The 13,258-nt window shown below is 33.0% G+C and overlaps 2 protein-coding genes across 2 annotated transcripts; both read left to right on the top strand.

Annotated features, from left to right (window-relative positions):
* The first annotated feature begins 935 nt into the window (after nucleotides 1-935).
* On the top strand, nucleotides 936-2,276 carry LOC106768178 (RNA polymerase II degradation factor 1). The gene is made up of 3 exons (XM_014653169.2): nucleotides 936-1,614; nucleotides 1,741-1,935; nucleotides 2,010-2,276. The coding sequence occupies exons 1-2, from the start codon at nucleotides 993-995 to the stop codon at nucleotides 1,815-1,817; spliced, it is 699 nt and encodes a 232-aa protein (XP_014508655.2). The 5' UTR covers nucleotides 936-992; the 3' UTR covers nucleotides 1,818-1,935; nucleotides 2,010-2,276.
* Nucleotides 2,277-3,654: 1,378 nt separating this feature from the next.
* Nucleotides 3,655-12,551, top strand: LOC106768176 (ISWI chromatin-remodeling complex ATPase CHR17). Its single transcript, XM_014653165.2, has 25 exons — nucleotides 3,655-3,976; nucleotides 4,251-4,379; nucleotides 4,496-4,599; nucleotides 4,826-4,929; nucleotides 5,444-5,541; nucleotides 5,666-5,845; nucleotides 5,938-6,159; nucleotides 7,421-7,555; nucleotides 7,639-7,921; nucleotides 8,020-8,093; nucleotides 8,202-8,422; nucleotides 8,520-8,607; nucleotides 9,051-9,144; nucleotides 9,226-9,414; nucleotides 9,781-9,812; nucleotides 9,928-10,004; nucleotides 10,094-10,183; nucleotides 10,268-10,337; nucleotides 10,430-10,484; nucleotides 10,831-10,889; nucleotides 10,983-11,148; nucleotides 11,409-11,587; nucleotides 11,698-11,916; nucleotides 12,001-12,096; nucleotides 12,176-12,551. Exons 1-25 carry the CDS (start codon nucleotides 3,782-3,784, stop codon nucleotides 12,191-12,193), a joined length of 3,177 nt encoding a protein of 1,058 aa, XP_014508651.1. The 5' UTR covers nucleotides 3,655-3,781; the 3' UTR covers nucleotides 12,194-12,551.
* Nucleotides 12,552-13,258: the final 707 nt, after the last annotated feature.

The raw sequence follows: 13,258 nt of genomic DNA, 5'->3' as shown, positions 1-13,258 counted from the left end.
GAGTTTCGAGGGCAAGTCTAAATCATTGAAATTCACATTCAAAGTATAGGTTATTATTTCCTCACTTTTTTTCAGTGCATAATGTTTTCTATAATTCATTATTTCTTTTTATTTGTTAATAGAATTCAAAATTATCACTTATTCTTTTAAATAATTTATACATTTTTATTATTTATCTTTTAAATAATAAATACATTATTAGAGGTCATGACCCTTTCATTTCATTCATGAACTTTTTGAGTAAATTTTCTATAAATTATACTTTTTCATTAAACAATCAAATCAAAGTCCAAAAAAAAATTAAAGTAAAAAATAAAAATTTGATGCAATAATAATAAATTCAAAAAATAGTTGTTTTCCACTTTGCTGTGTTGGCAAAAAGTTCATGAGAGAAAAAGAACAAGAAAAAAAATTATAGTTGTTAAATCAATTAATTGATATAACGTGATTGTTGATGATAACAATATGTATTGTTTTGGTAAGATTTTTATATAAGCATAAGATGTTTTTTTTTTCTCAAATACATATGTTTCATCAAATTTTTATAGTAAGTCTTTCGTTTATATGTTAGGTATAGGATGTTATCTTAAAAAATATACAAATGTCAAACATATACATATAAAGAAAAATTGTTAGGAAATTCTGATTTTTTCTTTATGAATGAAAATATGCATACCTGAGATGAATATGTAATTGGACCTAAATAAATATTTTAATAAAACTTAAGAAATAATTAGTAGTGCTTATCAAATATTGAAATCCATGCATGCATCCATTGAGGGGAGTGGAATGGAAGCAAGAAACAAAGAACATTGGAAATGTTGTAGGGTTGCATGTTCCCTAGTGATTATCATTATATTAATTATTAAAAGCATCAATGGCATTGGTCCAAAACAATTGTCATTCTCAGCTTTCTTCGATGATAACAACTAAAGTTGTCTATAGATGACAGCGAGAAAAACGTTTTATCTCCCATTTACATCTATTCATCCATGCAGGCCATTGCTCCACCGCTAAACCATAACCAACACAAACACCATCTCCTTATAATAATCACTCTCAACACAGATTCATCTTCACATCAATCTTCTCTATTTTCCTCTCTTTTTACTTGTCCTTTTTTTCCACAACCAATTAATCACAAAAAAAAAAAGAAAATGGGTTGTGGAAAATCTAAACTCAATGTTGTTGCCACCACCTCCCTCCTCAGCAAGAAATCTAGCCTTAATACCAAGGAAACCGATGTCAAATCAGTGGACAAAAACAACGATGTTAAAGTCGAAAATGTAAATTTGGAAGCTGAAGAGAAAAACAAGGAAAATGTCGAAGATAAGGATGTTGGTGAGTCCAACAAAGATTCTGCAATAGCAGAGGTGCAAGAAGATAAGGCATTGGAGAAGAGCCATGAAGCTGAAGAGAATAAGGCACAGGAAACTTTCATTGCCGAAGAACCAAAAGAGTCTGTGAAGGAGGAGGAAGAACACCAAGTCAAGGATGTTGCTGTGGCCGTTGCTGTTGCAGAAGTGGAACAACAACCAGAGGAACAACAACCAGAGGAGCAACAGCCAGAGGAACAACAGCCAAAAGAACAAAAGGGAGATGAAAATGAGAAAGGTTAGAGAATGCATCTCACACATCATGTTATTGTAATAAAATATAATTTTATAATTTATCTTTCTTCTGTTTATTCGTAAGTTTTTTTATTCTGATCATTCTTGGTTGCAATATTGTACCTGGCAGAGGATGTCAAGGGAGAGGATTTGGTGAAGGAAGAACAAAGCAAAGATACAAAAGAAGAAACCTTGGTCAAGGAATAGGAAGTTAAAGAAACAAAAACCGAGGAGAAGAATTTGGTGAAGGAGGAAGAGACTGAAGCTGCAAATGTTTCAACCACAACCTCCTAGACTGAACCGAAAGATTTGAATTTTTGAGCAGGTAGTGAACAATAATTAGAATATTAAATACTGAAGTGACAACATGAATTTGATCTAAACATGTTTGTGTTGCAGGCACGAATGAGCCAAACAGAAAAGGATGAAATTGGACGAGAGTTACATCACCTGAATTAATTATTCTGGTTGCATTGGAAGTGCAGGGTGTTTCCGGTTCATGTTAGTCATTTTCTAAAGATGATTAAGATGGAAATAGCTTGAGTCTATGGTGATTAGCTTTTGTTTATTTTGTGTTCGTCTTGCATTGGATTTTCTTTTCCTCTGTCCTCTCCCAACATTATACTATTATAATATAATACACTCCAAAAGAGTTACTATTTCCTACATCTTCCACCATTTCATCTTCCCTTCACTTTATTAATTATTACATAAAATAACTTACTTACAACTATTCTTTATTATTAAGAAAACAAATACTTTCTACAATGTAATTGTTAGAAATTAAACTCAATAGAAAACCTTCTACTGCTGTTTATGAAACTCAATTTGTGTACCTATAGTTAGTTGTTTGTTTAATCAATGTTTTCAAAAACTCAACCAACATGAATTGCATAAAACAATCAAAATAAATATAAACATTCAAATTAAATTGTATAATTACATTTTTATTGAATTAATAAAATATAATAATGTCCATTACGATAACAAGTTTACATATACAAAATAAATTAATATAATATAACATTACATGAAAGTAAGATACAAAATATATATATATATATATATATATATATATATATATATATATATATATATATATATATAATTTGATATAAATAACTGAATTTCATGCTTTATTACAAAGTAACGGTTGACGTCGATTTATAAATTCTATTAAACATATTTTTCACTTTAAAACTATTTTAGATTAAATTGAAAATTAAAAACCTAATAAAATCTTGGTATCACCAGGTTAAACCGATTTTGTACATGATCTTTTACCGGTTGTTCCTCAGTAAATTTATTGTCATAAAATTTGAAGCTACCTAGATTTCATTACCATAAAAAAAAATTATATATACTCATGTAAAGGCAGTGTTTTTTTTTTTTCATTTGCCCAGATAATAACTGAAAATTTTGGAAAACATAAATGATTTTTTGAGTAAACAAACCTAAGAATATTGAGAGTGAGCAGCATTTGGAAGTAAAATAGAAGTAAAGCAAGGTAGTAAAATATTATATGATGATTTGTTTTCGTCAGTTTAGAGTGACTTTAGTATTTATATGAGAAAAAAAATATTTTTATGTGACTCCAGAATTTATATTGTAAAAATTATAAATTTTTTATGACTTTTCTAAATTACATACATTAATTCTGTTATTCTGAACCATAAACCTAAATTATTATTTTAAGTTTATGTAAAATATAATTTAGTTAATTAAAATATAAAAAAGGAAGCATTTTTAAAATTGAATAATTTGAAATAAAGTATCGGCTTATGAAGTACGAGCACGCGGAAAAGAAAAGAAAAATCACATATAAAATAGTAAAAAACAAGATTATAATTTAATGCGTAATTTATAATTCAGTATGAACAGAACAAGTTGGGCTGAGCAAAGCCTAGAAAGGGTGTGGCCCAAGCCGGCCCAATTCCATGGGTACAAGCGGGAAAATTACGTTTCCCGAATCCCATTATTGGCGCGAAATATTCGGTTCGCTTCCACTTTCTTGGAGCCGCAGATCCCACTATTGAAATCTTACGGTCACAAGGCCTTTAATCACCTAACCCACAATTTTTTCTCAACACCCTTTAAAATAAGTATTGCCTCGCTTTCTCTCTCTACTCACGACACTCTTCTTGAAACCCTTGATCTCTACAAAGGTACCAATGGGGAGGCCCTCCAAGACGCAGGTTTCCAACGACACAACCTCCGATGAGGAGGAGGAGGACGTCGCCGCCGACAACCACCAGATCGAAGACGACGACGAGGAGCTTCAAGCGGTGGCGCAATCCGCCAGCTCCGACGACGACGATAACTCTCCGGACGAAGCCGCCGCCGATGACGACGACGATAATAAACAGGTGATTTTTAATCCTAATCTCTGTGTTTTCGTCTGCGGCGTTCACCGATTTCGTCTCGTGTACTGCATTTTCGTTTTTACTTTTGCGCTAAATTTCTTCACTGCCTTCTTATATTTTCCGTTTGCTACTCCTTTGGATTTCGCTTCCTGAGCTGGATTTGTTGTTTTTGTTTGTAACCTGAATTTTGTCTCTTTCACTGTGTGTCTGTCCCTTGAAATGTGGTTTTCCTGTTGTGTTTTTTTTTTTTTTTTTTAAAACTGTTTGGTGCTCGTAGGACGAGAGTAATGTTGATCCTGAAGTTAGCAAGCGTGAGAAGGCCAGATTAAAAGAAATGCAAACGTTGAAGAAACAGAAGATTCAGGAGATATTGGATGCTCAAAACGCGACCATTGATGCTGACATGGTATGTACTGCTTATTCACTGTAAATTACTGAGTTGCTATTTAATTTAATTTTATATTATGTAGTTAATTTGCTTTATAAGTGAACTATTGTCATATACTGTCATGTTTGATGTAGAATAATAGAGGAAAGGGCCGATTGAAGTATCTCCTTCAGCAAACCGAGCTGTTTGCCCATTTTGCCAAGGGTGATCAATCTTCTCAAAAGAAGACAAAAGGAAGGTACTTTCTGAAATGTCCTGAATATCCTATACTTTGATAGAGGAATTGTATTTTATGCCTCAAAATGTTATCTAAATTGTTGAAAAATGTTACCAAGTGACAGTAAGTAATCACAATAATAGATGAATGATGACTTTTGCGTCTCAATTTCTAATTGTGATTAATCTGATGCCAACTCTCTGTATTTAAAAGAACTTAAGCTGCATTAAATCATTGTCTATTTTAGGGGTCGCCATGCATCGAAGGTCACTGAAGAAGAGGAAGACGAAGAATACCTAAAAGGGGAGGAAGATGGTTTAGCAAACACACGGCTGGTGTCTCAACCTTCATGTAAGCATTCTTTTACTTGACGTGCATACTTGCATGGGCACACCATTCTATTTTAGGTATTAGCATTTGCTGTTATGCTTGTGCCTGTTCCCCTTCTTTCCTCTTTCTGTCTACATATATCCTTTGATTGTGGGGAAGAACTTTGGGATGCGGCTTGTGTGATAAATAATACTTGTTAAGGATGCATTGTTTGACAAAATAATTTATGCAAGTTCTTTCTAGTGGTTGAAGACATACTTTCTGGTTAGCTGGTTTTTATGCTCATGGCTGCATGAGTTCTAAATTGAACACAGCCAACAAACTAATCTTTTTTCCTTTTTTTTATTTAAACTTTATGTGAATTTTCTTACATATGATTGGATTCTTGTGTGTGGCTGTCTGCTATAATGATGTACTGCCCATGGTTTTTATATTTTGGGTTTTGTTTGTCTAGTGTGTTGATTCTTTGTATTCATATTGAATGTTCTTGAAGCTTTTTGTCACTTGAATTTGACATGGCTTATTTGTTCAACAGGTATCCAAGGGAAGATGAGGGATTACCAACTTGCTGGGCTAAACTGGCTAATACGATTGTATGAGAACGGTATAAATGGAATTCTAGCAGATGAAATGGTAAGTAGCAGGGTTGTCTCAGATAAATCTCATTTAAATAACTGCCTTGTGATGTGTACTTTGATGAGATAACAAGGTTTAATAAAAGCTATGATGAAATATGAATAAATATATTGTTTTGCAGGGGCTTGGAAAAACCTTGCAAACTATATCTTTGTTAGGCTACTTACACGAGTTCAGAGGAATAACAGGTCCCCATATGGTAGTTGCTCCAAAATCTACTCTTGGAAATTGGATGAATGAAATTCGTCGCTTCTGCCCTGTTTTACGAGCTATAAAGTTTCTTGGCAATCCTGATGAAAGGGTGAGACCAGCTTTTCCGGACCAAATTATTTGTTTAAAATTACAATCATGTTTGCTTCTGACATTTCAGTTTAATGGTTTAAATAATTGCAGAAGCACATAAGAGAAGAGTTACTCGTTGCTGGTAAGTTTGATGTCTGTGTTACAAGTTTTGAAATGGTAATCAAGGAGAAATCTGCTTTAAGGCGATTTAGTTGGCGCTACATTATTATTGATGAGGCACATCGAATCAAGAACGAAAATTCTCTCCTGTCAAAAACAATGAGACTATACAACACAAACTATCGTCTTCTCATTACTGGCACACCATTACAGGTATAGGTTGCTGTGGTTATAATTCAAACTTGTTTTGGAAGAGATGAAAATTGTGTTGGGTGAGTAGATATGCCAGTTTAGATGGGATTAGGAATGAATACTTCGGAGATAACAGCTGGAACAGCACCCCTTTGTAGAAAAGATAGTTCAAAATTGCCTTGGGTGGTGTCACAACGTTGGAAAATATCTGCAGTAGCCCCAATAACGAAATTGGACCAGATGGAGGATGTCCTAATCTCTGTAGGCAGAGAGAGAGAAACTGGGGAAAAAATGAGAAGTGAAGCCATTAAGAACAGTCTAGAAATAATTTATGACAATATAGTGACCTCATTTGAACCATGTGGCTAGTGCTAAAAGAATGAAATGCACTCTTTTGTTATTTTTATTATTGTTATAGCACTTTGTATTTAATTTATTGATTTCTTGGAATAGAAATGTCACTATGCCAATTCTTTCATATAATTGGTATGAGGCTAACGAATCTCCAATTGAAGGAGACCGTTCTATCTGTTTTCTAATAGATGGTGGGCTGAGTTGTTTTGTTTCTGACTTGTCAGTCTTTTACTTTCTTTGATTTTTTTGGTTTAATTGAAAGAGCTGAATTTCCCCCCAATATATATTTGTTATTTCTTCCTTTTATTTTTAGATTTCAGACCTTTTTTTGGGGAAACAATGCTTTTGTTTGAATATGCAAGAATTGTCTGTACTGCTGCTTAGTATTTGGTCTATTTGCAAATTTTGTAACTCACGTGCATTGGTAGTTTTTTTATCTATGTTCATATTATGGTTGTGTAGATTAAAGCGCTGAGTAATTATAACTTAAATTCGTAGTCTTTTAATTGCTATTTTCTTTTATTTTAACGCTTTATGTTTCAAGCCACACATTGGCCTTCTTTGGATCAACTTATCCAATATGATTTGTAGGAGAAAAAAATTAGAAGAAAGCATGAAGTAAGCTTATTCATTAGCTAAAATTAGCTTATGCATAAGTTAATTTTATAGAAGCTCTTTCGTATACCCTCTAAAACCTTATTCTAATTTGTGCATAAGTAAATTTTAGTTGAGAAAACTCATTCCATTTTTTTCTTCTGGAAGTCCTTTTGGAGAAGTTTGACCAAACAGATCCTTTATATCTTATAAATATTGGATTTGAGGTCTGGCTTATTTTGAAATCTGAATCTTAATTCTCTTTCACTGTTTACAGTTAATGATGTGAATTCACTTGAGAAATTAATGCAGTTCATTTCTTTTGATGTTCCAGAATAATCTTCATGAACTTTGGGCTCTTCTCAACTTTCTTTTACCTGAAATATTTAGTTCTGCCGAAACTTTTGATGAATGGTTTCAAATCTCTGGTGAAAATGACGAACAAGAAGTTGTTCAACAACTGCACAAGGTAAGCCTTTAATCTTCATCTATCTTTAAGGGGCTATTGTGATAACATAATAATAATAATGCTTTTGTTTGTGTGTGATTAAGGTGCTTCGTCCATTTCTCCTTCGAAGGTTGAAGTCAGATGTTGAGAAAGGTTTACCACCAAAAAAGGAAACAATTCTCAAGGTGGGCATGTCACAAATGCAGAAACAGTATTATAAGGCGTTACTTCAGAAGGATCTAGAGGTGGTCAATGCAGGTGGAGAACGGAAACGTCTCCTAAATATAGCGATGCAACTACGAAAATGTTGTAATCACCCATATCTCTTTCAAGGTGCTGAACCTGGTCCACCCTTTACAACAGGAGACCATCTCATTACAAATGCTGGTAAACTTTGTTTTCTTTAAGAGTACTTTAAACTCTCTCTTTGGCTGATCAATTAGATCTGAGATAATGTCAGTGTACAAATTATATTTCACTTGCAGGCAAGATGGTTCTTCTGGATAAGTTACTTCCAAAACTAAAAGAGCGTGATTCCAGGGTCCTTATATTTTCACAGGTCAGTTCTTTGTAAGAAAAAGATTCTTGTAATTACTTGGCATGACTGTTACTTCATTCAACCTGGTGTATTTGTTCCATTTTTGCCTAATTCCTGGCACTTCTCCAGATGACTAGGCTGCTAGACATACTTGAAGATTATCTTATGTTTCGTGGATACCAATATTGTCGCATAGATGGTAATACTGGTGGAGAGGATCGGGATGCTTCCATTGAGAATTTCAACAAACCAGGAAGTGAAAAATTTGTCTTCCTGTTATCTACTCGGGCAGGAGGCCTTGGCATTAATCTTGCTACTGCTGATGTTGTCATTCTTTATGACAGCGACTGGTGAGTATTCTAATTGATTGTCAGCAGCCTTTTGATTTGCGATAGTACCATTAGTTCAAGACTAAATGAATGTTGATAATTGTTGGTTTTATAACAGGAACCCTCAAGTTGATCTGCAAGCTCAGGATCGTGCTCATAGAATTGGCCAGAAAAAAGAAGTTCAAGTTTTTCGATTTTGCACTGAGGTTTTTAATTTTTTACTTTATTATTCTGTTCATTAGTTAAATTTGTCTTGAAATCAATGATACTAGCACTAAGATTTCAATTGGCTGTGGGTACAAAATAATTCCAAAAGTTGTTAGTTTCTTGCTCTTAAGTTACTACTTCAAGGGATACAATTAATATCTATTTTCAACATAAATTAGAAGTGCTAAATTAGAATAAAGGCACCAAGCTTCATAAGTAAGCAATTGTAGATACAATAAAATACTACCGATCATCGTATAATGTTGTATTGGCAGATAAAGTGTAAAAGTTATTAAAACAATATGTGCCTAGAAATTATGAAGATATTCAAGATGTGGTTGTTGCTGCTGGTATAACAGCCATTTTCGTGTCATGGTGTTTCATGGTTTTTACTATCTATATGTTGATGTCTCCTTATATCATGTTATTGCATTGGATGCAGTATACGATTGAGGAAAAAGTCATTGAAAGAGCTTACAAAAAGCTTGCACTTGATGCTCTGGTGATTCAGCAAGGCCGATTAGCTGAACAGAAGAGTAAGGGTTTTCGGGAATTGTTTTATTTTTTGTTCCAAGATTTATGGACTATATAAAATGGTACAATCTGTTTGTGTGCAGCTGTAAATAAAGACGAGTTGCTTCAAATGGTTAGATTTGGTGCTGAAATGGTTTTTAGTTCCAAGGACAGTACTATTACAGATGAAGATATCGACAGAATTATTGCTAAAGGAGAGGAAGCAACTGCTGAGCTTGATGCTAAGATGAAAAAATTTACGGAAGATGCTATCAAATTTAAGATGGATGACAGTATGTAACATTTCTACCTATCAAATTTAAGATGTTTTCTTTTTTGAATTCCTGTTTACCCATTGGTTTGGTGCTTTGTTCTGCACTTTTGTAGCCATCATTTAAGGCAAAAAGTAAATGCTTTGCATCATTTTCATTGTGTGGTTTATCACTCTGAAATCTCATCCTTGTGATTGTATAATGAAGTGGTTAATTTCATGTTCCTTGTTTTGTTTGTTAGTTCCTGTTATAGATGCATAAAAGATACAGCACAGATACAATGTTCATCATCCACGCAGTTTTCTTACTCCTGTTTAGCTAGTTAATATTGCTTTTTAAACTTTACGATGTTTGAAGTTACTGATGTTTTATATTTTCATTTTGTAGCTGCTGAGTTGTATGATTTTGATGATGAGAAGGTAAGTTGTCATTTTATCTTTGCTCAATATGATCCATGTTTTTTGGCACCAACCACGTTGCCTTTATCTTGTTATTTTAACCAACCTCTGGATGTACTTTTTTCTTTAAATGCAGGATGAAAACAAATTTGATTTTAAAAAAATTGTGAGTGAAAACTGGGTTGAGCCGCCAAGAAGAGAACGGAAGCGCAAGTAAATATTACCCTTCATTCTTTATATTGTGTCGGTATTTTTTGTTGTCACTAATTTATAAATTTATTTATTTGGGGATATGACTCTAGTTATTCAGAGTCTGATTATTTCAAGCAAACAATGCGCCAAGGTGCTCCAACTAAACCTAAAGAGCCACGCATACCTAGGATGCCTCAATTGTAAGCTTCTCACAAAAGCCTTCCATATATTTTTTAGGTATAGTGCTTTTATTTGAACCGAGTTCTCAATTATGTTTCCTTCAGGCATGATTTCCAGTTTTTCAACACACAAAGGCTGAGTGAGCTGTATGAAAAGGAAGTTCGTTACCTCATGGTCTGTAACTTAACCTTACTGATTAGACAAGTCTAAGTTTAGCTCTTTCAACGTGTGTATAACTGGTGCTTACATTGCTTAAAAAATTTCAGCAAACACATCAGAAGAATCAGTTAAAAGACTCCATAGATGTTGATGAACCAGAAGGTATGTAATTACTCAACAGAATCTTGTCTCCTCCCATATTACTAACAGAATGTTCAGAACATGTTTTTGTCTTTTAAAATCTTAATTGATAAATGATGTGCAAAATTAGTTTACAATAGTATCAGAAAGTTCATAGATGAAAGATTTTTCTAGGAGGCTCACGTGTGTAATTGTTTATCACGCTAAAATAAAGTGGTTGTTTTACATTAATTTTGTATGGCATCCATTGGAAAAAGGTAATCGTAATTTTTAAATATAGAGGGTAGAGTATAATTTAAACATCCCTAGGATGGATACGTAATTTAACCTTATCACTTCAATGATGCCATGCGTGTTCACTTTTTAGAGGTTGGAGATCCATTAACTGCTGAAGAGTTAGAAGAGAAGGAGCAGTTGCTTGAAGAGGTGAGCAAATTTGCTTTATTATTCATAAACTAGGATTTGATTCAATTTTGTTCATTGCTAAACTTATTTGATTTTGGTATTCGATGATCAAAGGGATTTTCGTCATGGAGCCGGAAGGATTTTAATGCTTTCATTAGGGCCTGTGAGAAGTATGGCCGAAATGATATAAAAAGTATTGCTTCTGAGATGGAAGGAAAAACGCAAGAGGAGGTTGAAAGATACGCAAAAGTTTTCAGAGAAAGATACAGGGAATTAAATGGTAAGTTTACTCAATGCGACAGTTATCTATCATAGAACATAAAAGCTAAAAGGTACTTAGCAGAATCTAATGAGAATTATAACTACAAGTTACATTCAAGTTTCTCACTGAATGACAACGGGCTTGTTATATGGGCCGTATGGTTTCTTACTATAATATGGTGTCTTATGCGTGTTAAATTTGCCAAGTGAAGCTTGAATTTAGTTTCCCATTAAAATGTCAGGGGTCTATCTGATTTGTTATTTACCCACTGTATGTAGATTATGATAGAATTATTAAAAACATTGAAAGAGGTGAGGCAAGAATAACCCGGAAAGATGAAATCATGAAAGCCATTGGGAAGAAGTTGGACCGCTATAAGAATCCTTGGCTAGAATTAAAGATACAATATGGACAAAACAAAGGGAAGCTATACAACGAAGAATGTGATCGATTCATGGTACCATGTTTTTGCTTTCTCCTCCAAGTTTTTTTCTTTCGTTTCCGTTCATATCCTTATCAGGTGTTCACCGAACATAATATTGCGTTATCTGACTATAAAAATCGCAGATATGCATGATTCACAAACTTGGCTATGGTAATTGGGATGAGTTGAAGGCAGCTTTCCGCATGTCTCCCTTATTTCGTTTTGATTGGTTTGTCAAGTCTCGCACAACACAAGAACTTACTAGGAGGTGTGACACTCTCATTCGGCTGGTGGAGAAGGAAAATCAAGAATATGATGAGAGGGAAAGGCAAGCTCGTAAAGAGAAGAAACTTGCGGCTAAGGTTTGTGTTTTGAACTTATTGGAGATATACTTAAATTACGTTTATCTCAAGTGTAGTTGTAACCAAGTATGGTGAACATTGCAGAGCATGACCCCGTCGAAGCGTTCCATGTCTAGACAGAACGATAGTCCCTCGGTGAAGAAGCGGAAGCAGCTAACCATGGATGACTATTTAAGCTCGGTATGTTCGTATTTTTTTCGTTTTATATTTAATCATTGTGACAGTGACAGGGGAAGCTGACTGTATGGTATTGTGACAGGGGAAGAAGAAAAAATAAATGGTTGATATTTTTAGGTGATTGGCTGATGTGACTTGGCAACCCCAGTGCTGCTGGCCTCGTTATTTTGTAAATTTACTAACACCAACCGATAGATTAGTTGCCCGTTTTATTTTATTGCACCAAATTCAACATACAAGTCCTGAACTTGAAATTACTTGAGCTCTACTTTTGCTTGTGTTTTCAGTAACTGTTCTACTAGATTTGGAAATCGAATGCGGCATTAATCATTTTTTCGCTTTAGTTATAGTCCAGTCCACTTCAGTTTGCTTTCTCCTTCACCATTTGTATTAGAAGCTGAAACATTTTGTAATTATTTCAGAATCCTAGTTAGTCAATCGGGTTTCTATCGTATAAATATGAATAGCTGAATTTATGTGGTATTTTTTAACATAAATCCTTTTTATTAATTATTAACATTATTTATTTTTCTGTTTTCCTATAATAATTGTCTTGTTTATTTATTTTTAATAACTAGTTTGGTGGTATTTATTAAATTTTAATTTTTCTCATTAAATAAAATATTTTAATTATTACTGAATGAAAAAATTATTTAAATATATTATTTTTATGAATTTGTTTAAGTTGTTTTTTTTTTGTTTTTACTATTCATGTTGACTCAATTCTGTTTCAGTTGGCATGAAAAAAATAATTATTGTTTGTAGGTTTTCTCAATGAGCAACTGAAAATAATTTTAATCATTGATTAAAAATAATAAGTAACTAGCAAAAACAATAATTAAAATCTAATTCACATCTATCAGAAACTGTGTAAACTATATATTTCCGTATCTCATTATTTTTAATTGAGATTGATGTGATTACATCAAAATATTTCTTTTTCTTCCTTTTAGTTTTTTTTTTCAGAAGTCATACAAACTTTTCTGCTTTCGTCAATTATTTTTCATATTTTCATAATTTTTTATTTAATAATGAATTAAAAATAATATTTTAAATTTCTTTTAAAATTTATGGTTTCTTTTATTCTATAAAAAAATATATTTATTTTAATATTTTTGGGTAATTGCTTTATTAAAATTATATATGTAAATTTATTAAGAAAAAT

Source organism: Vigna radiata, chromosome 7 (assembly GCF_000741045.1).
Source record: "Vigna radiata var. radiata cultivar VC1973A chromosome 7, Vradiata_ver6, whole genome shotgun sequence".
NCBI classification, from domain to species: domain Eukaryota; kingdom Viridiplantae; phylum Streptophyta; class Magnoliopsida; order Fabales; family Fabaceae; genus Vigna; species Vigna radiata.
Note: the sequence above shows the minus strand (reverse complement) of the source record. Positions and strands in the feature narration are given on the sequence as shown.